The sequence below is a fragment of the Callorhinus ursinus genome, unplaced genomic scaffold (genome assembly GCF_003265705.2).
Source record: "Callorhinus ursinus isolate GAN/ISIS: 27379988/994484 unplaced genomic scaffold, GSC_fseal_2.0 scaffold44, whole genome shotgun sequence".
Taxonomy (NCBI): domain Eukaryota; kingdom Metazoa; phylum Chordata; class Mammalia; order Carnivora; family Otariidae; genus Callorhinus; species Callorhinus ursinus.
The window spans coordinates 6,630,818-6,652,177 of record NW_027397106.1 but is presented as its reverse complement, the minus strand read 5'-3'; the positions used below and the strand labels follow the sequence as shown (position 1 = coordinate 6,652,177).

The 21,360-nt window shown below is 54.7% G+C and overlaps 1 protein-coding gene across 1 annotated transcript in view; it reads right to left on the bottom strand.

Annotated features, from left to right (window-relative positions):
* The window catches only part of COL2A1 (collagen type II alpha 1 chain), a 31,154-nt gene extending 14,662 nt beyond the window's left edge, over positions 1 to 16,492 (bottom strand). The window contains exons 1-18 of the mRNA XM_073882073.1: positions 16,077 to 16,492; positions 11,866 to 12,072; positions 10,434 to 10,450; positions 10,206 to 10,238; positions 10,058 to 10,090; positions 9,906 to 9,959; positions 9,637 to 9,738; positions 8,581 to 8,658; positions 7,909 to 7,953; positions 7,755 to 7,808; positions 7,286 to 7,339; positions 6,446 to 6,499; positions 5,983 to 6,036; positions 5,802 to 5,855; positions 5,446 to 5,490; positions 4,868 to 4,921; positions 1,748 to 1,792; positions 1,250 to 1,303 (exon numbers count right to left, since the gene is read on the bottom strand). Of these exons, the coding sequence (XP_073738174.1) occupies positions 1,250 to 1,303; positions 1,748 to 1,792; positions 4,868 to 4,921; positions 5,446 to 5,490; positions 5,802 to 5,855; positions 5,983 to 6,036; positions 6,446 to 6,499; positions 7,286 to 7,339; positions 7,755 to 7,808; positions 7,909 to 7,953; positions 8,581 to 8,658; positions 9,637 to 9,738; positions 9,906 to 9,959; positions 10,058 to 10,090; positions 10,206 to 10,238; positions 10,434 to 10,450; positions 11,866 to 12,072; positions 16,077 to 16,161 (1,122 nt within the window). The 5' untranslated portion in view covers positions 16,162 to 16,492. The remainder of the gene's footprint in view (positions 1 to 1,249; positions 1,304 to 1,747; positions 1,793 to 4,867; positions 4,922 to 5,445; positions 5,491 to 5,801; positions 5,856 to 5,982; positions 6,037 to 6,445; positions 6,500 to 7,285; positions 7,340 to 7,754; positions 7,809 to 7,908; positions 7,954 to 8,580; positions 8,659 to 9,636; positions 9,739 to 9,905; positions 9,960 to 10,057; positions 10,091 to 10,205; positions 10,239 to 10,433; positions 10,451 to 11,865; positions 12,073 to 16,076) is intronic.
* Between the last annotated feature and the right edge of the window lie 4,868 nt (positions 16,493 to 21,360).

Here is a 21,360-nt window from a genome sequence, read left to right as displayed (position 1 = left end):
GCATGTTCCCACATGCACCGACCCGATGACCTCGTCCTCCCGCCTCCTGCGCTCTCCATGTCCCCTCGACACCATAACCCCCTGCAGCAGATGCACGCCTCCGTGGGCCCCATCAGCGCCCCTCGGGAAGGCCCTGCTGGGGGGTCCTGCCCGCAGCGGGCAGCATCGTGGGCTGATGGACAGGCAACCGAGGTGGGCAGCCTTTACCTACCCCCTCCCCCGGCCCCGTCCACCTAGTGCTTTTCCTGAGGAAACGGAGGCCCTGGGACAGCTCAGCTCACGGCACCCCTCCACTCGTATCAGGCTGTGGCCCAGGCAGGCTTGAAGCGAGCCAGGCAGCCAGGGCAAAAGCGAGCTGGGGCCACGGCCCGATTCGCCTCGGCTTCTGGCAGCCCCCACAACCCCCCAAAATGGCCTCTGCTTGTACTTTCCCTTTTTTCCTGAAAGGCACAAGCGCCTGGGCTCTGGGCTGTGTGGCTCGCAGAGGGCCCTGGGGAGGGCCGCCGAGCCGGAGGCCGGGCAGAGCCTGCTCAGGTTTCTCCTCAGAGCACTCTCGCTTCACTTTTGTAGTTATTATTTCTAAAGGTCAGGCCCCCTCACCTTCTGCTGTCCCTCTTCACAATGGGTCTCCTTCACCCAGCTCCCCGGGGGCCTCAGACACTGTCTGGTTGCCACGGAAACCCCCGGGAGGGGAAAGGCAACCTGATGCCGTGACCACACGGAGGCTCCTTATTCATCTCGGGAGAGAATTCCCAGGGAACGTGTGCACCGGAATCTCCGCTTGGGCCACGGGGGCCTTTCCCTGAACCGGCTGGCCTCCCCCTGGCCCCTATTAATCCTCGGAAGCACTCTGTTACCACTGCTGGGCCACGCCGAGCCCCCCCAGCTGAAGCAGGGCCCAGGGGAAGCTCGGAGCCACCTCCCTGCCCCCGGTCCTCCGGCTCTCCTTCGGGTCTAGAGACTGCGGGGCTTTGCCTTCTTCCCTTCGGGTCCTGGTCTTCTGCTCCCTCCCAGATCTCCGGTGTCTCCCCGTCATTTTCTGCCTCCCCCCCAATCTCAAGCTGGAACTGTACCCCCAGCTCTGCATGGCTCACTTTCCCTTCCAGCTGGGGGCTGTGAAACGCCTGGCCCTTCCTTGCCTCCATGGGGAGCAGCAGTGGGTGGGGGTGGGAGACACCCCTCAGAAGGGAAGGGGGGCCTGTCTGGGGGGCAGTCAGCAAGAACAGGGGAAAAGGGGCAGGGCACGTACCTTGGCCCCGGGAGCACCAGGGAAGCCAGGACCACCAGCGGGACCCACGGGACCCTGGAGGAAGGAAGGAGGGGGAAAGTGAACGCCGTTTCTGGGTAGTATTTCTCCAGCCCCCAGAGTGAGCCACCCCCACACCTCACACTCCTTTCCACCTTTGTACCAATTTGACTCTGCCTCCCTTGTGGCTCAAAGTCCCTGGATGAAAACTGTCCCCACAGCCAGTGTCCCTGAGCCTAGCTTCCCAAGGCAAACCATCTAACTGTGTATATGGTGAGAAGCAGATGATTCTTTGACCTCCCTACCTGTCCCTCCTCAAAAAAATGCCCAAAGCGTGGCTGAGAAAAATGACCCATCACTTCAAAGCTTGTTATCAACACACTAACAGGGTAACAGGGAGAAAGCGTTCCTGCTCCTCCGCCTTGGAAGGCCCACCCTGCCCGCTCCGCTGTGCGGCTGAACGGGGCTCAGGAGAAGCCACCACGGATGAAAGGCACTTACCGGAGGGCCTGCGGGGCCTGGTTGGCCGTCGTTGCCCCGGGCTCCCTGCGAGAGGGGAGAAGGAAGCAGGCACGGTGAGAAGCCCCCCACGGCCAGGGCCCCCCTGTCGGCAGTCCACCCCACAGAAAACTCGGGCAGCGCTGGGCCCCCCCGGGGCCCCAGGGAGGAGGGGGAGGCTGGCTGGGCGCCAGGGCAGGACAGCCCCACAGGAAGGAACAGCCGGGAACCCCTCCCGGCTGCAAGGAAGCGCGCTGCCGGGCAGCAGTGGGCAAAGCTTGGGTGATTTCCTCGCTATTCCATCATTTCTGAAACTTTCATTTAGACCCCAAATATCCCCAACTTCAAGGCCAAGTTATCACTTAAAGACTCAGTGAATTGAGCCAAAGAAAAATGAAAAAGCCAAGCAGCAAACCTAACTCAATTCCTCCCACCTGCTCACAGTGGGAAACACTTTCGGGGGGGCTTGGTTAATCTCCTTAGTTAAGGCTTGGTTAAGGACTCTCCTTGGTTAACTCCAGGATGCCTCTGGGCTCCACCCCCTTCCCTGTTCCTAAGGAAACACAGATGCCCACCGGATGCACAGGATGCCTGCCTCTGGCCAGGAAGAAGCCCTGTGAGGGGGACATGGCACTGGGCACAGCCTGAGGACCACATCTGAGCTCATGCCCCTGAGAGTCCTTTACACTGTAAGACAAGGCTGCTAGTTCTTTCTCTCTAGGACTAATTTTTTGTGTGTCTTTTTGGTAAAGATTTATTTATTTATTTGAGAGAGAGAGACCACATGCGAGTGGGGGGAGGGTCAGAGGGAGAGAATCTTCAAGCAGACTCCTTGCTCAGCGAGGAGCCTGACATAAGGCTCGATCTCATGACCCATAAGATCATGGCCGGAGCCAAAACCAAGAGTCAGACGCTTAGCCAACTAAGCCACCCAGGAGCCCCTAGGACTAGTTTTGAGGGTTTTCCCCCCAGGTTTGTGGTGAGCATTCCCCAGTTTCTCTCTCAAAGCCCCTCAAGACCTAGGGAAATTTTACCCAAACTCCAGGAACCATTAGGCCACGCGGAGCTAGGCCTGGACCCTGGTCCTTGGCAGGGGACCAGAGCCGGCCAGAAAGCGACCTTTCCCAAGGTGAGCCCCGCCTTCCTGCCTCTACCTTTTCTGGGGGTGCTGAAGAAGAAGGATGCTTTTGGAGGAGCTCAGGTTTTTAAAAAGACTCAAATCTTCCTCCTGGCTATATGGTCCATTTCTCCTGACGGAGACTCTCCAGATGGGCATTAAACAGGAAAACAAGAGGGAGACTGGACAGAAAAAAACGTGAGAGGGCACATAAAGCCTCAGCATTGGCCAGAGTCCCTTCTGGGCCAGGCTGGCTGCTTCGGGAAACTCTGGAGCGCCCTCCCTCCAGAGGTTGGCCAGAGGAGAGGCGTGGGGCCCAGCATGAGCAAAGGGGAGCTGAGCATTGCTCCAGGAGGCCTGCGCTGGGCTGGCATCCGAGGCTCTGCCTGCAGCACGGCTGGGAGAGGGCACCGTCTGGCCCAAGGGGGCATGTGACCACAGTGGGCAGAGGCCAACCCAGCCCAGTCCCGGGCCCAGCCTTGACAGCAGGCCTGCTCTTGGAACTATGTGACGTTGTCAACTTTCTATGCCAAATCCTACGCAAGGCCTGCCAGCCGGACTACTGTGGGGACAGGAACCAGCAAGGAGGAGCAGGAAGCAGGGCCTGCTGTGGCCAGGAAGGAGGAAGAAGAGGGATGCAGCTCATCTTTGCCCCTCACAGGGTGCAACCACTGTGGCTTCAAGCCTGGCCAAAAAGCCACAAGCCAGGTCCAAATAATCCGCCGAAATAGCAGTGTTTCTTGGCAGCCCCAGCCCTCTCTAATCCCCTCACACAAAGTGACTCCAGGACAAAGCCCTTCAGCAGCCCCTGGCTGACAAATGGGGGTCAAGGCTGCCTGTTATGTCACTGATCTGCTTTTGAGGGAAATTTCTGCCAAACAGATACATTATCTGGAAAGCAGCAGAGTGAGTGAAGCTGATTTCTTTAGGCCAGCCTCACAAGGGCCTGTGAGGAGCGGCCTCGGCGCTTGGGTGGCTGGGGTATGAGCTCAACAGAAAGCATAACCTTTCTTAAACACAGCTTTCATCACATCACTCGCCTGACTGAGCGCCTGCAAGGGCTCTGTACCGCTGAGGGGTCAGAGCTAAACACCTGCACGCTCCTCTGGCTGCAAATCCCCTGCAGATCCCCACGCCCTTCCCTGCCCCCATCAACAAGAGGCCACCAGACTCTGAGGCTGCTGAGCATGGCCTTAAGCGATTTAACCCTTCTGGGCCTGTTTCTTCTTCTCTAAAATGGGGAGAATAGGGGCGGCCTGGGTGGCTTAGTCGGTTAGGCATCCGCCTTCAGCTCAGGTCATGATCTCAGGGTCCTGGGATCGAGTTCTGCCTCTGGTGGGGTTGGGCTCCCTGCTCAGCGGGAAGCCTGTCCCTTCCTCTCTCTCTGCCCCTCCCCCTCCCCCTGCTCATGCTCGCTCTCTCAAATAAATAAAATCCTTAAAAAAATAAAATGGGGAGAATAGTAGAATCTACTGCACAGGATTTGAGGGAAGATTAAATGAGATGAAGCACATGAGGTATTGACCCTAGGAAGTGCCTGAGCCACGGAGGCCACATACGTCACGTGGTACTGCCAGTCACAGCAGCAATGTCAAGTATAAAGGCCCCATGAGGTGACGCAAGACCGTTAACACTCTCCAAGAGCATCATCTCAACAACCAGAAAGTAGCACGGCACCGTAGCCAGTTGAAGTCTGTCCATAACTTCAAACTGGACTGACTGGGAATGCGTGGGGGCTGTGAGGGGATGACCTGAATAATCCCAGCTGCTAAGGGACAGCCCCGCCCCCACCAACCAACCCTTCCACAGTCCACCCCAGTCCTTCAACTGTGCAGACCGGGCCTGGGAATTCCTGACAGGCACACTCAGAATCCATCCCTGCAGGATGACAATACGCTCTACACCTCCCAGGGTTGTTTGGAAGGTCAGGGATAGCCCTATATGAAAGTGTCTTGTAAACTCCAAAGTATGGGCCAAATGGTGGCTCTGGCCTTGTCATTACTCACTGCAGCACCAGCAGGGCCAGTTCGTCCTCGCTCACCAGGCAGGCCGCGGGGACCCTGGAACACGTCAGAACAACACAAGCATGAGCTGGCTCAGTGACACTCTGCCAGTCCTCCCCAGACACAAGAGCGGGGAGCACGTGCATGCCCAGGAGGCAAAGGTGTGGCTGCCCCTGAGCCTGCCTTCCTAGCTCGTCTAGGTCTCCCCACATCACATCAAAGGTGTTTCTGCCCAGGTAGAACCACCAATGCTCCTGTTGCTCCTGGGAGCCTTGTCGCCGGCACGTCCCACTTTGTGCCACAGATGAACCCCCCAAAATGTTGAGAAGAAACGGAATTTTCTTAAAACTGAAACACATCTTAACATAGGGCTATGTCAAGGAAATGCTGGGGCAACTTGAACAAATCATCTATTCGATAAATTTACCTTTTCGATCTAATCATAATCAGATCAGATCTGCAAAGCTGAATATCTACTTTGCCTGAAGGGAGGAGTTTATATAGCAGAGCCATCTGCTAGGCTTTAGGAGCTGCCTGAAGATTGTCTGGAGGCCCTCCCAGGGGGTGATATTCATACTCACCATTGGGCCTGGAGAACCATTCTCACCCGGTGAACCACTCTCTCCCTGGGAAAAAGATGCACAGGGTCAGTGAGCAGGTCCCCATTGGCAGCCCCCAGAAAACTCCCAAGGAAGAAGCCAAAAGCTCTGGTCAACTCAGCTAGCACCGAGACCCCCCAAACTTCAGTTCTGCCAGGGACAACTCCCTGAGCTCTCCCAGCCTGCCGTTCTTCCAGCAGGATGTAGGACTGGTTGTTCCCAACCAAAGCTGACCTGACGTGCTAACTCACTGGTTCAATAGCATCTCCTTGACTGGAAAGAAAGGAGCCTCATCATCTCCCTCTGTCTCCCATTCTCATGTGCTCCTCGGTCCTTACCTTCACACCTGGAGCACCAGCTTCTCCCTTAGCACCATCTAGACCTGGGTAGCCCTAGAGGACAAGAGAAAACGTTCCATCACATTTCTGGGAAACCCTATTAGGAAGATCCATGCCCCCAAATGCTTTTCTCTCCCCTGGGCAATAACTTCCTTCCAACACCCTCGTCCATGATACTTACTCTGTGACCCTTGACACCAGGAAGGCCTGGGGTTCCTGGGAAGCCTCGAGCACCCTGCAGTGCAGAGAGGAGATGTTCAAGGCGCAGAGCAGAGGGCTGAGTCAAGGCTGCCCTGCTCTGCTAGAGAACCTTCCGGAGCCAGCTCCCTCAGGCCAGCAGGGCAGTCAGGAGCCCAGCACTTAGACAGCTCTTGCAGTAGATCCCAGAGCCCCCCTTACTACGCCTCGCCCCATCTTATGCAAAATGGGTGTAAACAACAGCTGCCCAGCATCCCCCCGCCCCATGGGCCTGGGTGAGGATCCTACACATCAGCATGAGGGCGGAGGTATGTAGGGGCTGTTGGAATTCCGTTCTAGAAGTGAGCTAGCTGAACTAGACGCACTGGGTGTGAGGCCACTGCCTCAGCTGCAAAGGAGGGAGACTCGGAACAAGGTTTGAGGCTGGGAAAGGGGGGGTGCTTTACCTGAGGGCCAGGGGGGCCTCTTTCACCAGACTTTCCAGGCTTTCCAGCTTCGCCCTGAAGGGAGAGAGATGTGTTTCAGCTTCCCCAGAAGACAAGTTAGCATAGTGGGCACGCTCCAGATCGCGTATCTCCTCCCCATCTTCTATGCCTTTAGCCCACCTGCTTATTCATCTCCCCCACCTCCTTGGGATTCCGGAATCTTTGAATGCCTTTCCTGGGTCATGATGTATTCTTTCGGACAGCTGCACATTGGATGGGCAAGCTCCTCCATCCCAACCAGCCTGCGGCTTCCCCAGGGGGCTCTCCTCTCTCCCCTCCGAGGCTCTGCAGACTGGGCTAGGCTACCTTACCAGGGGAGACTTTCACAGTCTAATGTGATTCATAAGAATAGCTCGAGAGCCAACTCTTATCTCTTCACTTCGTTTGCATCCTTTGCCAACATCCTGACTCAGGCTGCGCTTTTCCTAGCTCATTTACAATTAAGATAACGTTAGGCTGTTGAGCTGTCTTCCTTTTGTTTTCCCTTCTCAACATCTTTCCCCTGTGTTTTCCCTCTCTTTCTCCCGTTTCTCAATTTCCCTTCCTGGAACTAATGATGTTTTAATCATTTCCCTTCCCAATGGGTCCAAAGCGGTTCCCAGGCACTCGTAAGCTGAGCTGCAAGTGGGAATGTAGACGGTAGACAGAGTCTGTGGCTCTGATTGACCAGCCCTGCCCCTAAGGACACATCCAGCCTGGGTCAGGCTGAGGGCGCTTCCACATCACTGCCCCAGTACGCACAACCTCCCCACACCCTTTCACAGGACGCAGCAACCCATTCGACTACTCAGGGACACTCACATCATCACCAGGTTTTCCAGGGGGTCCAGGAGGACCACGGGGACCCATGGGACCCTACAAACGAAGTAAGAAAGTTTAAGAGACGGTTGGAGGGGGACGGTACCTAATCAGCGGACAAAACTTCGGGATTGTAGCCTTTGGAATCTAAGTTCTTCCACAAGGAAGAAAGATGGGGGTGGGGGTGGGGAAGCCCACTTTGTGCTGAGAGAAAGCAAGAGTGCAGGGCTGATCATACTGGAAGGCAGCAGGCAGCACAGGCCAAGGGTGACCCAGAAAGGGGACTGTTGTGACAGAGCTCTGGTGGTCCTTGCCACCTGGGCTTCTCTGGGAGAGATCCCGGCAGAGCTAAGAAGTGGCACCTCAGGGCCCTCCACTGGGAAAGCTCTGGGCAGTCCTTGGGGTCTGCGTGGTACATTGCTGGAGACACCCTCCCCACCAGGGGGAGGGCAGGGCCCATGCAGGTACTCACGGAGACACCGGGTTCCCCGGGTTCACCAGGGTTGCCCTGAAATCCTTGAGGTCCCTAAAAAGTAACATGAGGACACCAGGTTAAGCCCACAAACTGACACGTGAACGCTTGAACGTGTCTCCACTGCCACAGAGAGGAAAGACCCAGTACTTACGGGAGCACCAGCAGGGCCTGGAGGTCCCCGAGGTCCCATGGGGCCCTGCGGCAAACAGAAGAGGAGGGGGTTCACTGGAAATGCTTCACCAGTAGCCGCCAGCACGCCCCCGCCTCCCAGCCAGGGGCCCAGACAAAGGACAGACAGTTACTCTGTGGGCAGGGGCCCTACAGTGGCTGCTCCTTCTCATTTCCCACTCCCCACGCAACAATCTATTTATTTATAGGCACCATTTGGATAGAGAGGCTGGCCTTGCTTTCTCCTGGACCACAGCCATGTTTACTAAAGTCTGAGTTTCATTTAGCTTGTGCCAAGCCGGAGCTGCAGGCCTGAGATTTCCTGCTGGAAGTCCTGTGGGTGCTGGAGGACAGTGGCTGCTATCTGCATTCTTCAGTTCTCATTCCAAGAGCAATAGCGGCTGGCCTTCCAGCTTCAGCCTAGATGTGTCTCTCCATCCTCATTCTTCTTGGTCACTCCAGCGCGTCATTAGAACTGGCATCCATCACCATTAAAAACCAAATGCTTGGGGCTAACCCCATGGGAGGTTACATAACTGATGGAGAAGAGCTGCTCTAAGCAATTATCTGTAACGTGAGGTTGTCAGATTCTCTGGCTCTGCTAAGGGCCACCTCCTGCCATTTTGGCTGCAAAAAAACTGGTGTCTTTCCTTACCATCGGCCCTTGCATCACTCCCATCTGGGCGCCACCAGCCTTCTCGTCAAATCCTCCAGCCATCTGGGCAGCAAAGTTCTGCAAATAAACCCAACAACATTAGGCACTTGAGAGGCCCGAGGTTGATCCTTCTCGACTAGGTAAGCTATAAATCGGGATAGGGGGGAAAAAGCCCTCTATTTTAGATAAACTCTAATTGTTGGAGACTAACCTAGCATTGAACAGAATTGCCAATGATTCCTGAAAAATCGTTCTGGAAATGTGTTACGAGATGCCAGTGGCATAATCATTTCCCTGGAAGATAAAATGCTATTTGGAGGAATATCAGTTACCCGCATTTCATTGCACAGAATTATTTTTTAAATTCTAAAATAGTAAATACATTGTTCAACCTACATTGAGAAATAGAACTAAAATATCACTTTAAAGTTTGTTTTTTTAATTTAATTCCCAGGGATTTAATGCCCGGCAAAAGACTAAAATCAACAGCCTTAAAATATTTCAGCAAGGGAAGGCGTAGGCATCTGCAAGCCACTTAAGTTTAAGAACTTGTAACCTAGCAAGCATCAAAACGGCAAACGTGCAAAAACTGGACAATAATACAATCCGTTGACTGGCTTAATTCCAAAAATGACTTTTGCCACACACCTTCACTAAGTGGGGCTCTTTCATGAGAATGAATAGTTGCTTGGAATGGACCTCGCAAGGACCGGGATTAAATGTCTTCCGAGGACAGCGGTCACTCTTCTTCCAGGTAACTACAGACGCCCAGGCATCCTCTCCCTCGGCCCCATGCCCACGCCCAGGAACCAACCGCACAGGACAGACGCCTGGAAGCCAGGTGACTGAAGACCTTCTTTGCAGAAACCCGGTGAGGGAAAAAAGTCATCCCTGAACGCCACGGTCTCAGGCCTAATACGTGACTCCACTAAATTACAGGCCCGGGGAGAAGCCCGTGGACAGGCTGTGGGAGCCGGCCAGGTAAGTGTGAGTAGCAATTTAGAAGCCACAGCTCTGGAAGGGTAGCCTGAAGGGAAGGGACAGAGGGATACTTACTCCACCAAGGCCAGGGGGGCCAGGGGGGCCAGGCGGACCAGGGGGGCCAGGATTGCCAGGGGTCCCAGGCTCTCCATCTCTGCCACGAGGTCCAGGGGCACCCTTGGCAGAAAGAGAAAGGGGCACCCAAGTGAAGCAGGGCTGATGCAAGAACCACCCAGCCACGGGCTGTCGCTGAGGGGGTGGTCACGCACATGGGGGGAAGGGGGAGATGCTCAGAGGACCGGAGGGGGGGGCCACGGGGGGTCGGGGAGCATTTCTCAACTCACTTTTTCACCTTTGTCACCACGATCACCTCTGGGTCCTTGTTCACCTGCTGGTCCCTGAAGATGAAGAAAATATTGAGATGATGGCAAGGCCGGGGGCCTGCAGATCAGTTACTTGAGGAAGAGATGGAGGAAGGGATTTCTCCCTTTCTTACCTGAGGCCCAGGAGGTCCTTTAGGTCCTACAATCTGCGGGGAGAGAGAGAGAGAGAGAGACGCACAGGATGGCGTATTAGAGGGAGTCCAAGGAGCTGACCCAGTTAGAGCAGGAGAGGCAACTGGTATGAGAATAATGTGTACTTACATCCTTGATGTCTCCGGGTTCTCCTTTCTGTCCCTGAAACAGGACACAATCTGAGGATGGAGCCACACAAGCCCACCAAGCCCCGAGCACAAAAACCCTGCCCCCCAGCCTAAGCATTGAGGTATCCCCTAAAACAGCCCTCTGCTGCTGCCTACCAACCACAGGCTGGGCGCACATAACACTGCTTCTGAAGAAAGCCCCAAAACAGGAAGAAGAAAAAGCCCTTACCTTTGGTCCTGGTTGCCCTGCAAATGGAAAAAGAGAATGAAAAATTTTGAGATGGAGAAGTACAAGCTCTTGTCATGCAAACACTCTTTAATAGAACAAACAAGGACACAACCCCGGAAGGGGACAGCTTCCTGTCCCCTCTGCTGGGATGTTAGGGTCACTGGGGTCCTGGGGTTGCTGAGGTCCCTTGAGGAAGGGAGCTGACCCAGACTTTGTTACGGAAGAAGCAGTCAGCATGCAAAAGAATGGATGGAGCAGGGCCTACGAAGCAATCTAATTAGCTCCAAGATAGAAAGCACCAGAAGCTGGCGGAAGGTCCAAGTCTCTTCTCTCTCCACAGAGTAGGAAGCCCTTCCCGCAGCCCGAGCCCTCCCGGAAGAGGAGTTAGGTGGTCAGAGGAGTCTTACGTTCAAGCTGGGTGTCCTCGAAGCAAGCACATGAACACAGCAGGGCATGGGAGTTAGGGCATTGCAGCCAGGGCCATCCCAAATCAGTGAGCCCGCCCCCCTCTGTAGCAGCGAAGTAGGGAGGCAATCAACACTTCCTGCACGCGGGCCTCAGAAACGACCCGGAAATCTGGACCATAAAAGCAGGTCACCAGTGTTGGCGAAGTGTTAAGGAAAGGCAACTCCTTGCTTCGCGTTCCACTTTCTTCTCCATTGGAGTAGAAGGGGGACAGTGAGGGCCACCCAAGGGGCCTAGGCCTGTGCCACCCCCCCACACACGCGACAGGGAGATGGGGCCTGTGTCCAAGTGCTGGGGAGCGGTCACGGACACGCCACGCCACCCAGCAGCACTGGTTCTGGCTGGGAGTAAATACACTGCACCAGAATGTAGGTCCTTGGGGTCCTCGCCCAGCCCCACCTCCCAGCACCCAGCTCCTCCTTCTCTTATTAACTCGTGTCTTAATTGGCAGTTAACTCCAAAAGAGGTAAACACAAAAGGAAACTGCCAGGGAGGGTCCATATTTCAAAGAGGGAGCCTGCCCTCCACCTCCCCACTAGCCGGCAGAGGTTTCTCCCCACTGAAGACCAGATATTTAGCGGCCTTCTACAGAGAAGACGAGCTGTGGGTCATAGAGGAATTCATCTGGGGTCGGGCCCACGGAGCTTGTGCTCTCCATCGTGGCTCCCAGGGATTGGCAGAGATGATTCCACAGAGGGTATTTCTGTGGAATCACATCTGTCCTTCCAGATGTCGGAAGTGTATCTGGGGGGAGCTTTGGGGTGAGGAAGGACCCCTCTAAGTGTCTCAGGCTCATTCAGGTTCAACCTGCAAGCAAGAAGTGGCCTTTCCTTTTGGCCTCCGCTGCTGGGGTCCCATGGATAACCAGTCCCTGTGCTTCGCAGAGAGGACCAGCATCCATGGGAGGGCATGTGCTGCACCTGCGAGTAATTTATTTATGTGGAACAGGAAATAAATAAATTACGACCACTGGCCGTGGCGAGGTCAGTTGAGCAGATGGGGCAGCACTCTCCGAAGGGGGTCTCGGGGCTGAGGCAGTCTTTCATGTCTTCACAGATTATGTCGTCACAGAGCACGGTCCCAGTGTCACAGACACAGATCCGGCAGGGCTCGGGCTTCCACACATCCTTATCATTATACCTCTGCCCGTCCTGCACACAGCTGCCGGCCTTCTCTGCACCAACGGCCAGCAGGGGAAGCAGGGGGAGCGAAGGGAGGGAGGGGTGGGGAGCCAGAAGAGAAAAAGAGAGAGGTTGCAGTCAACGTGACATCATTCAAATGCTGAAGAATTGCGGGCTCCGGCGACCCGAACATAGAGGACTTGAAAATTATTTTTCTAAGCCATTCTTCAAGTTACCTTTATTGAGCACCTTGCATTATGCTCTCTATTCACCACTGAAAATCCAGACCCAGCAGTGAAGGGGAGGGGTGGGGCTACTGTAGCATATTCTCTTTGGCATCTAGCCTGGGGCAGAGGTGAAGGGGCAGGAGCAAGCTGGAGTGGGAGCAGGGGGTGAGACCCTGAATGGGAACTCAGGAACCGCAAAGACAGAGGAGAGGAGAAAACAGAGACACCCCCCCCCCCCAGCGCAGGTACAGAGGCCTTGTTTCTGCCTTCCTTTAGGAATTATGGGATTTGCTAAATACAACTGACAGCTAAAATGCAGAAGGCATGTAGAAAATTCTACCCACAAAAATGAGAATCTATAAACGGCCAGACTCCAAAAGTGTATATATGGAGTGGGGGTGGTGAAAGGAGGAGCGGTTAGAACCAGGATTATGTCCCATTGTTTAAATCCTATTAGAATCAGGACCAGTTCGGGGAGGATAGGCGGGCTCAGACAATAAATACACTTGGGACCCCAGCAGCCTAACAGAATGCTTGGGAGGCAGGAAGGGCCAAGGGACACCCCCTCCAGCCCCCAAATTCCACCCCCCCACCCCGTGCTGACCTCCAGCCGTTCCCCTCTCTGGAGAGACCCTAACTTCACCCGAAGACAACACCTCAATGTGGGGGGTGGGGAGGGCGCAGGGGGCTTTGAACGCCTGGCCTGGGCTAAGATGAGCCAGTCCAGGCCTGTCCTCGTCCAAGAAGGCAGACCAAGAACGGCATGGACCAGTCCCTCTCCACTAGCGCCCTGCCGTCTGGAATTCACCCTGCAGACGAAACCTGTGCTGACAAGAGCGCTCCCGAGAGCGCCAAGGGCTGGAGAGCCCGCACCACGTGCTAGGGAGCGCCCAGCGCTGTTTTTCTCATCAAAATCCCCAAAGCAGTGGCAGCTGCAGGGGATGAATAATAGGAAAGAGCCACAAACCAGGTGGGCGGAGAAAGAAATGGGCCTGCCTGGGGCTCTTGAAGGAGGCTCTGAAAATCTAAAGATAAACCTTCCCCCCCCCCTTTGCCACCAGACCCGCTCAGCCTTTAGGCCAGATAATCCCGGCGAGGGTAAGGGGATCCCAGAGTGTACACGTGTCCCAGCGAGGGGACACGCCCACCGCTAAAATAGCTGGAACTGCGGAAAGCGGGCGGTGGGGCAGGGGAGGAGGAAGGAGGAGAGGTTCCTGGTGTCCCGTCCGGACTAAGGAAAAGCCCACTCTCACCCAAGAGGGCTCAGGGTGGAAAAAAGGAAAATGCCGGGAGAAGGGGGTGCACCCGAATGCGGATCGGATTTCCCTGGGAAGGGCGGCCCAGGGATGCGCGGGGGCGGGGCCAGGCGGCGCGGGCTGTGGGAGCCGCTGGATGACTCTCCCGGCTGCAGCTCTGGACGCGGCTCGCCCACAGACCCTGGGAGGGTGAAAAGTAGGATTAAATGACTGCCCCAGCAAGGAGCCAGTCCCGTAACCGGATCCCCTAGGTGTGGACGGAGGAGCCCAGCACCTCCATAATTGCTGTTCCAAACGGCTGCCGATAGCATCCCGGCGCGCCTGATCCGGTTCCCCTCGTTACCGCACGCGGTATAAAGTGCTCCTTTGTAGCAGGCCAATTAAAAAGTTACCTCTTTCGGGGAACTGTTTTTGCTCCGCCGCCGCTGTGCGCAGGGCTGGAGCCCGGGAGGCGGCGGCGGGCGGGCACAGGGGGGCATTGTGGAGAGGGGGTCGGGGAGTCCGGGGGAACCCACCGGACCTCGCCTCTCATGAATGGGGCTTTTCTCGAGCGCACACAGAGCCCGATTCACAGGTCTCCGCAAGGAACCAGTTTAAATAAATACGGGCAGCATTTCAGCCCCATCTGGAAGCCATCGCTGCCAATCTCGCAACGCAAACAAGCCTCACAAAGGAGGATTGAGGTCTCTCCCCACAGCCGAGGGGCACTTTCGGAGGCGAGGGCTGTGAAATGCAGATGTGGGTCAAAGACGCCGCCTCCAATGAGTTTCTCCAACTCGTGGACAGATGGGAGGAGGGGCGTGCCCGAGCTCTAGGGTTCTGACATCCCTGACGTCCACGCAGACCGTGCCTTTCTCCACGTCACTTCTCTGGGTCCACTGACCCGGGGGAGGGGGTGACCGGGCTGGGATGCGCCAGGGAGCAAAGTCAACCGCCCCGATGCACCCCCCCCGCCCCCCGGGGAAAAGGAAGATCTGGGCCCAAGAAACTGTGGAATTCACTCACTCCCCCGAAAGCTGCAGCGGTGAGAGAGCTATGCCACTGAAGTGAGTGCCTCTAATACCAGGTGGAGAATTTGGGAATTATTTTAAAGTCACTTAGCTAATTTCACTGTGCACCAACCAGAGGTGGGCGTCCGTGCGAAATGAAGACAAAAATATAGTCAGTCCGAGCCGGGATCACTTATAGACACACCGTATTCCAACAAGTGCCCGGGAGCGCGCGGCCAGTTCAGCGCAGCGCCGGACGACTGGCCAGAATCTCCTGCCCCCGCCTCAAAGCCGCTCTAATGAACGGAAAGTCCTCCTGGGCCCAGAGCCTTCGCAGGAGAGACCAAATAGAGCCTGGTCGGCAGAGGGATTGTGATTTTCCCCCCATTCCCCGCCCCCCAAAAAAAGTTTCCTCTGCGATTGATTTACAGTCTGTAACATACAAAGACAGGGCTGGAATCCCAGCCATCGGAAACGTGCCCAAACACGTGGGGAAAAAAAAAAAGTCCTCTCTACCTAATACACTTTCCAGGCTTCGTTTGTCCTGAATATAATCCCAGACAGTGGGACTTTACCAAAGGAGGCGATGGAAAGGTGCGATCCGAACCGCCTTTGGACTAGACTGTAAAACTGCTATCTCTAACTATATTCGGTTGAAATTGTTACAGAAGTCGACCAACTGTGCCCCCCTCCCCTGCCACACAGACACAGACCCACAGCCCGCAGCCTGGCTCAGCGAGCTCCAGAAACTTAGAAGAGTAACTCATTGTAGTACCTCTGGGGTTTGGAGGGGAAGACCGCGGGGAGGGGGCGCTATTTTCTGGGGCGTCTGAAAAGCACAGTCTGGTTGGAATGTTATCGCCTTTCAGATGGCCTCTCCGACGGGAAGTTTCTGCACCCGTTAGAGGCCGGGCGAAAGCCGAGATGAGAATGAGGGCTGCACCTTGCTCCTGCGCCAGCCGGGAGGGGGAGGAAACTGCGAGAGGCGCTGAAGTCTCAGAGCGCCTCTCCGAAGCGTCTTTGTGGCCTCGGATTTCAGCCCACCAGTTTCAGAGCATCTCCTTTGTCTAACTCCCCTTTGAACCCTCCAGCCACCAACCCCTGGACAAGACTGCGAGGTCAGCCCTTTGGCCCTTCCTCACTCCTTCTCTAGTGCCCGTTCCAACTTCTAAGATCGATGAGCCAAGACCTGTTTTTGCTGAACTCCGAGTGCTTCGAGGAGGTGAGTTGTGTGCGTGTGCGCCTGCCTAATTATCAAAGCTGGCGGAAGAGAGTGCGCTTAAATCTGTGCTCAAACATCTCGACCCGACACTTTGCACGTTTCAAATTCCTGCGCAACGTAGAGACCTGCAAATGTCTCCAACTGCGACCCGCACCGGAGGATTCTCGGACAGAGCCCCTAACTTGCAGAACTCCGCTAGGTGAGCAAGAGCCTGTGCATCTTGCACCCAAATCTCGGCGCGCCGTGACCCCGGGAGCCACTCTAACCCGGACCCACACCGGCTTCAGAGCGGGAGAGGGCGCGGGGGGAGGGTGCGGAGGGACGGCACAGAAGGGTGGCAGGCAGGGGAGTTGGGCGACTTACGGACATCCTGGCCGTGACATCGAAGGACAGCGGCGACGAGCAGCGTCAGCAGCACCAGCGTCTGGGGAGCCCCGAAGCGGATCATGGCTCACCGCGGGGCCTGGCGGAGCCGGCCCGAGCGGAGCGCAGCGAGGCGGCAGGAGCACGGCGTGGGTCCGGGTCTCTACCGCGCCCTCATGCAGGAGGCCTTTGGAGCAGGAGGAGGAGGCAGGAGACCCGGCAGCCCAGCAGCGCTCTGCGTCTTCTCCCGTCCGCCGAGCCCGTTATATGCGCCCGGCCGGCCTCGAGACTGGCGAACTTGCCCAAACCGCGGGCCGCCCCCGGCCCCCCGCGGGGCTGTAACCTGAGACCCCGCCCCCGGAGCCGGCCTGGGCCCAGCCAGAGCCCGCACCTGCCTGGGCCGGACCCCCCTCTCCGCTAGCCCTGCTTCCCCCCCCCCACCCCTAGTGTGCTGAGTGGCCTGATCGGGCGGGGCGCAGAGACGGCTGCTGTCCTCCCCCCAACCCAGGGCTGCGGCGCTGCCCCTCCGACCACAGGCGGGAAGGGGGGCCTCCGGCCCCTCCCCTCGGAGTTCTGCCCGGATCGGAGGGGCGGGGGGTGTTTGCAGAGGCGCAGGCCGCGAGCCCTAGACCGTGGACGGAAAAGACTTGGGAGGGAGCGGGCAAAGTGGTAGAAAGGAGCAGCGGGGGAGGGTTAGGGGGGCTCCGCGTTGGGACCTTGGGCGAAGGGCAGGAAGGAGGGCACACGGGGAGCTCGCGATGGTATCTGGAATCCTAAATCTTGGAGCCAGTCAGGCAGGGCCAGGTTTGGGGAGTTGCCCCGAACTATCTTCTGGCCACTTCCCGGAGTACCTGGCCCCGGGCTCCCACCTGAAGGTTCAGAACAGCCCCCAACCCATCCCCCATCCAGCTTTGAGAAGAAAGAGCCTCCTCTGGAGCCTTGGCAGACATTGGCGGGAGCCAATCGCCAGGAAAGGGGCCGGTGTGTTACCGCACAGAGGGAGACCTGTGTGAAGGTGTGGGGGCGGGGGCAGGCCCCGGGAAGGGGGCTCAAGCAGCCACAGAGGACGGAGGGAGCCGAGACTAAACCGTGCATGCTGCCCAGGTGGGGGACTGTCTAGTTCCAGGCTCAGACGTGGTGTCTGCTCTTCCTGGCCGGGGTCCGGGAGTCCCGGGGAGAGTGGGCACTGCCGCCCCGGATTGAGCAGTTCTGGCCAGGGATGGTTGGTCACTGCTGCAGCCCTGTCCAGGGAGCTGGGAGGCTGCTCCAGCTGGACGGAGTTCTGTGAGCCAGGGGAGAAGCCAGAATTTCCTAGTTGGCCCCCTGGCCCTCTGCTGCTTCCCACCTCACCTCACCTTCCCGGGTGAGTGCCCTGGGGCATGCCTTCTCCCCGGGCTCAGCCATGCTCTTCTCTAGGCTTCTGGTGTCTCCATTGATCCTAGAGAGGAAAGGACCCCAAATAGACCTCTTCCTCTTGAGGTGATGGTCTTCTCTCCCTGAGGACTGTCAGGCCCCTCAAAGAATTTTAGGAAAAGCACAAACTTCCATGAAACTTGGACTTTGGGGTCTGACTTGACCAGATCTGCCCTTCTGGTCAGTGGGGTTTCTGCTGCACTTTCCTGTCGGGAGTTGAGGGCACTGAGAAGAAGCTGCTTCTACCCCCCAGGCTTGCGGCTGCCTCGCAGGGAGTTCAGGGCTTCCCCTCCCTCTCTCCAATCCCTCGTGCTTTGAAGCTTCTCAGAGTAGAGCCTGGAATTCCAAGCGTGCAGAACTTCTGTGCACGTGTGCTGGCCAGAAAGAGAAGGACGTCTCATTGTTTAAAGAGATGGCTCCATGTTTTGTGCAGCCTGGATGGAGGTGGGTGAAGGATGGAACCACTGCTTCCAAGTGCTCTGCAGGCCGAGGGCCTGCCTTCACTCTTTTCCCAACCTCCTGTTCAAAGCCCTGCATGAAGCTCTGAGCCTTCCCTCAGCCCCAGCCTCTGCCAGGAGAAAGCAAGGCTCAGGCCTGCAGTGGCCCGGGCCCTCCTTGGGGTCATGGGTCCTGTCTTCCACCCCACACATTTCTCAAGACTCCCCAGTGCAAGCCCCCCTGAGAAGCCTTCTCTGTTATCTCTAGAACACAGCATCTCCCTGCCTTTCTGAATCCCTCTGGCATTTGTAGCCTGTATCCAGTTTAATATTCTAAGCTACTTACTTTTTGTGTGTGGTTTTCTTTTTCTTTTTCTCTTTTTTCTTTTTTTACTTTTGTATTCATTGGTCTTATCTTAGCAATGAGCCCGGGAGCTCCACTGAGGACAAGAACAGTGTCAGCACCATGTCAGCCCACAGGAAGACTTAGGTAAACCCCAGTGGACTAGTGCATGTCGATGCAAAATATGATTTCTTTTATGATGCAAGCAGTACATAGGCAGCTACAAAGCTAGGCAGTCATCGGGTTGGCCTCAAATACAAGTGGCCATAAAACTCAACCAAAAAAAAAAAGTTTTGGTGAAAGCACTAAAATATGAAAAAAAATTAAAGCGTATTTCAAGGTGATCTAGTTTGGTAGGCAGCTAAGTGCTACATCCTTCGGAGCTAAGCTGCTCTAGATTTCATCGCCTAACTCTGTGATTTCTCTTTGCCAGTAAACTCTTTCTACATATAAGAGTTCTGGATTCTTTCCAGTAATCATGGTTCATCTGTGAATACAATTTTGTTCTCCACTCCCTGTGGGGGAAAACAAAATTCTCATCCTTCTCAGAGATGAGAATTGACCAAAGCAAAATAAAAATTAAAATTTAAATCGACAAAGCCAAAATAAATTACGGGAATTATTTAAATTCTAAAGTCAACTAAACACCAATATTAGTATTTTACCCATTCGTGAATCCAAACAGCTACCATTTAAAAACCTCTAATTTGTGACTCAGACTAGAATTAAACCTGTATGTGGCCAAAAAAAAAAAAAAAAAGATCCCGTTTTTGGAGATTACTTACCCAGCAATCTTACTATCCAGAACATAACCAAGAAGCTGAAAAGAAGAGGAAATACACCAGTGAGCAGGAGAAGAAGCACCGCCCAGAATTCTGAGCAGCCAGGATTCAGGTCATGTACTAAAGCATATGCATTTTATGCATCCTAGAGTCCCTCTTGCTTGGTGTCTATTGACTCATAGTTTAGATCTTCTATTAACAGGTAATGTCATCTGACCTCACCAACTAGATGCAGAAACATAAAGGTAAGATAGGAGAGCAGTTGTGGGATGAAAACACAGTAAGAACAGCAAGAAGGGACAAGAAGAGAGGAGACAGAAAGGCAATATGAAGTTGACACAGTGAATAAAAAACATGGTAGCCTAGGGCCAGTAGGGTTGGGGTCAAATGCTCTGTGGTCCTCAGAGGTTCCAGGGAGTATCCTGGTTTATAGCATCTGCTGCAGTCCTGTGGTTCGTAAAGATAAACTTAAATGTCCAATAAAATGTTCACTGCAGTTTAATATGGTCTCTTTGAAGAAGCAGGGAAATGTGCATTACGTTTTAGAAAGGTCTCCATTAAACTTAATGAAAACAAGCGTTTGTTCACTTCACGTTAAAAATCTTCTATCCCAGCAGTGTTAAATAGATGAGCAGGCACCGAGACGTGCAGAATTGGACTCGGTGGAAGAAGGGCATCGATGACTGAGGACGAAGCCCCCACATGGCCTCATCACCCACTCACACCCTTGAGAATAGTGCATGCCTCACTGTAGGGAGAACATTGAGCAATCAGACATAATCTGTGCATCTACCCCAGATCCGATCGACTCCATGAGACAGATGGATTCAACCAGTCATTTTGTATTGTGAAAAGAACTGTTCCACTGTGTTTTCCTTTTTAGGGGGATATTAAATTTAGACTTCTGTAGACACAGACTTACTGGGCAAGATATTTGTAGGTAGACTGTAAAGAAAAGATCTTTCTCTCCCTCTGCACAAATTCCATTTAAAAATAGTGATAAAGTGAGGAAGGATTCACATTCCAGAGAGGTAAACCCACCCCAAATATGGCAGGTGGTGAATGCACACACTTCACTCAGCCTCCAGCCACACTTCCCCCAGACGGCCGTGGTGGAGGGAGAGCGGACCGGCTCACTCAGTGGCATTCAGCTTCTGTTGGTTGGGCTCAGTTCAGACATCCTTTCAAGATGTGTCTATGTTTTCCTTCGGCATTTTTGGGGCAGAGTAACAGAATCAGGACTGTCCAGGATAGGGTTTCCAGATTTATGGTGTACATTCCATCGCATAGGAACATAAATGTGTCACTATGTATTCTCAAACGCAAACAGCATCAAGAATCCCATTCACTCCCCTCAGCCCTGTCTCAGCACCCTGAAAATCCAGCTTAGCACTCACACTGAACACCTAACTGCCGTATGAAATGGGGAGGCAGAGGGGATTAAGAGACTGCCTTTGAGTTTGTAAGGGAAAAAAAACAGACTGTGAAAAACGCTGTAAGGAAGGTACCCTCCTAAAAAAAAGAAAAGAAAAGAAACCACAGAGAGAGAGAGAGAGAGAAAGCATTCTTGCTTTCTCTGGAGGCCACAGCGAGCTGGGGAAGGCTTCCTGGGCGAAGTGAGCCTCGGGGATGGGTGGGGTTTTGAAATGCATGGGGATGGCCATAGCACAGGACGGCTCCCATGACACGGCCAGCAGGCCCAGGACCCAGAAGACAGGCAAGGGGCCCAGAACAGTGTGCAGTCAGCCATGGGGGCTCCTGGGAATAAGACGTAGACCCGCGGATGAGATCAAGGCCAAACACAGAGGCCGCCATGAATGCCACTGGTTGTCACTGAGTCTGGCTCAGACCTGCCTTTCTTACTTCTCCATTTTCCCTCTTTGGCTTCTCTCCTACTAGATAGGCTTTTGGGAGGAAGAGAGAAAGATGTCTGGGTTTTTTAAAGACTTACTTTTTAAAAAAACATAGAAATGATCTTCCCATTCCACTTTTTTATTTTTTAACAGAAGCCTTTCATACAAAATCCTGCATTTTCTCAAAGTGCATGGCATTTGGGCTTTAAGGAACATGCGTCTCTCTCATCAGCTCTTTTTTTTTTTTTAAGATTTTATTTATTTTTCAACAGAGAGAGAGAGACAGTGAGAGAGGGGACACAAGCAGGGGGAGAGGGAGAAGCAGGCTTCCCATGGAGCAGGGAGCCCGATGTGGGGCTCGATCCCAGGACCTTGGGATCATGACCTGAGCCGAAGGCAGACGCTTAACGACTGAGCCACCCAGGCGCCCTCTCTCATCAGCTCTTGCTGGTGCTG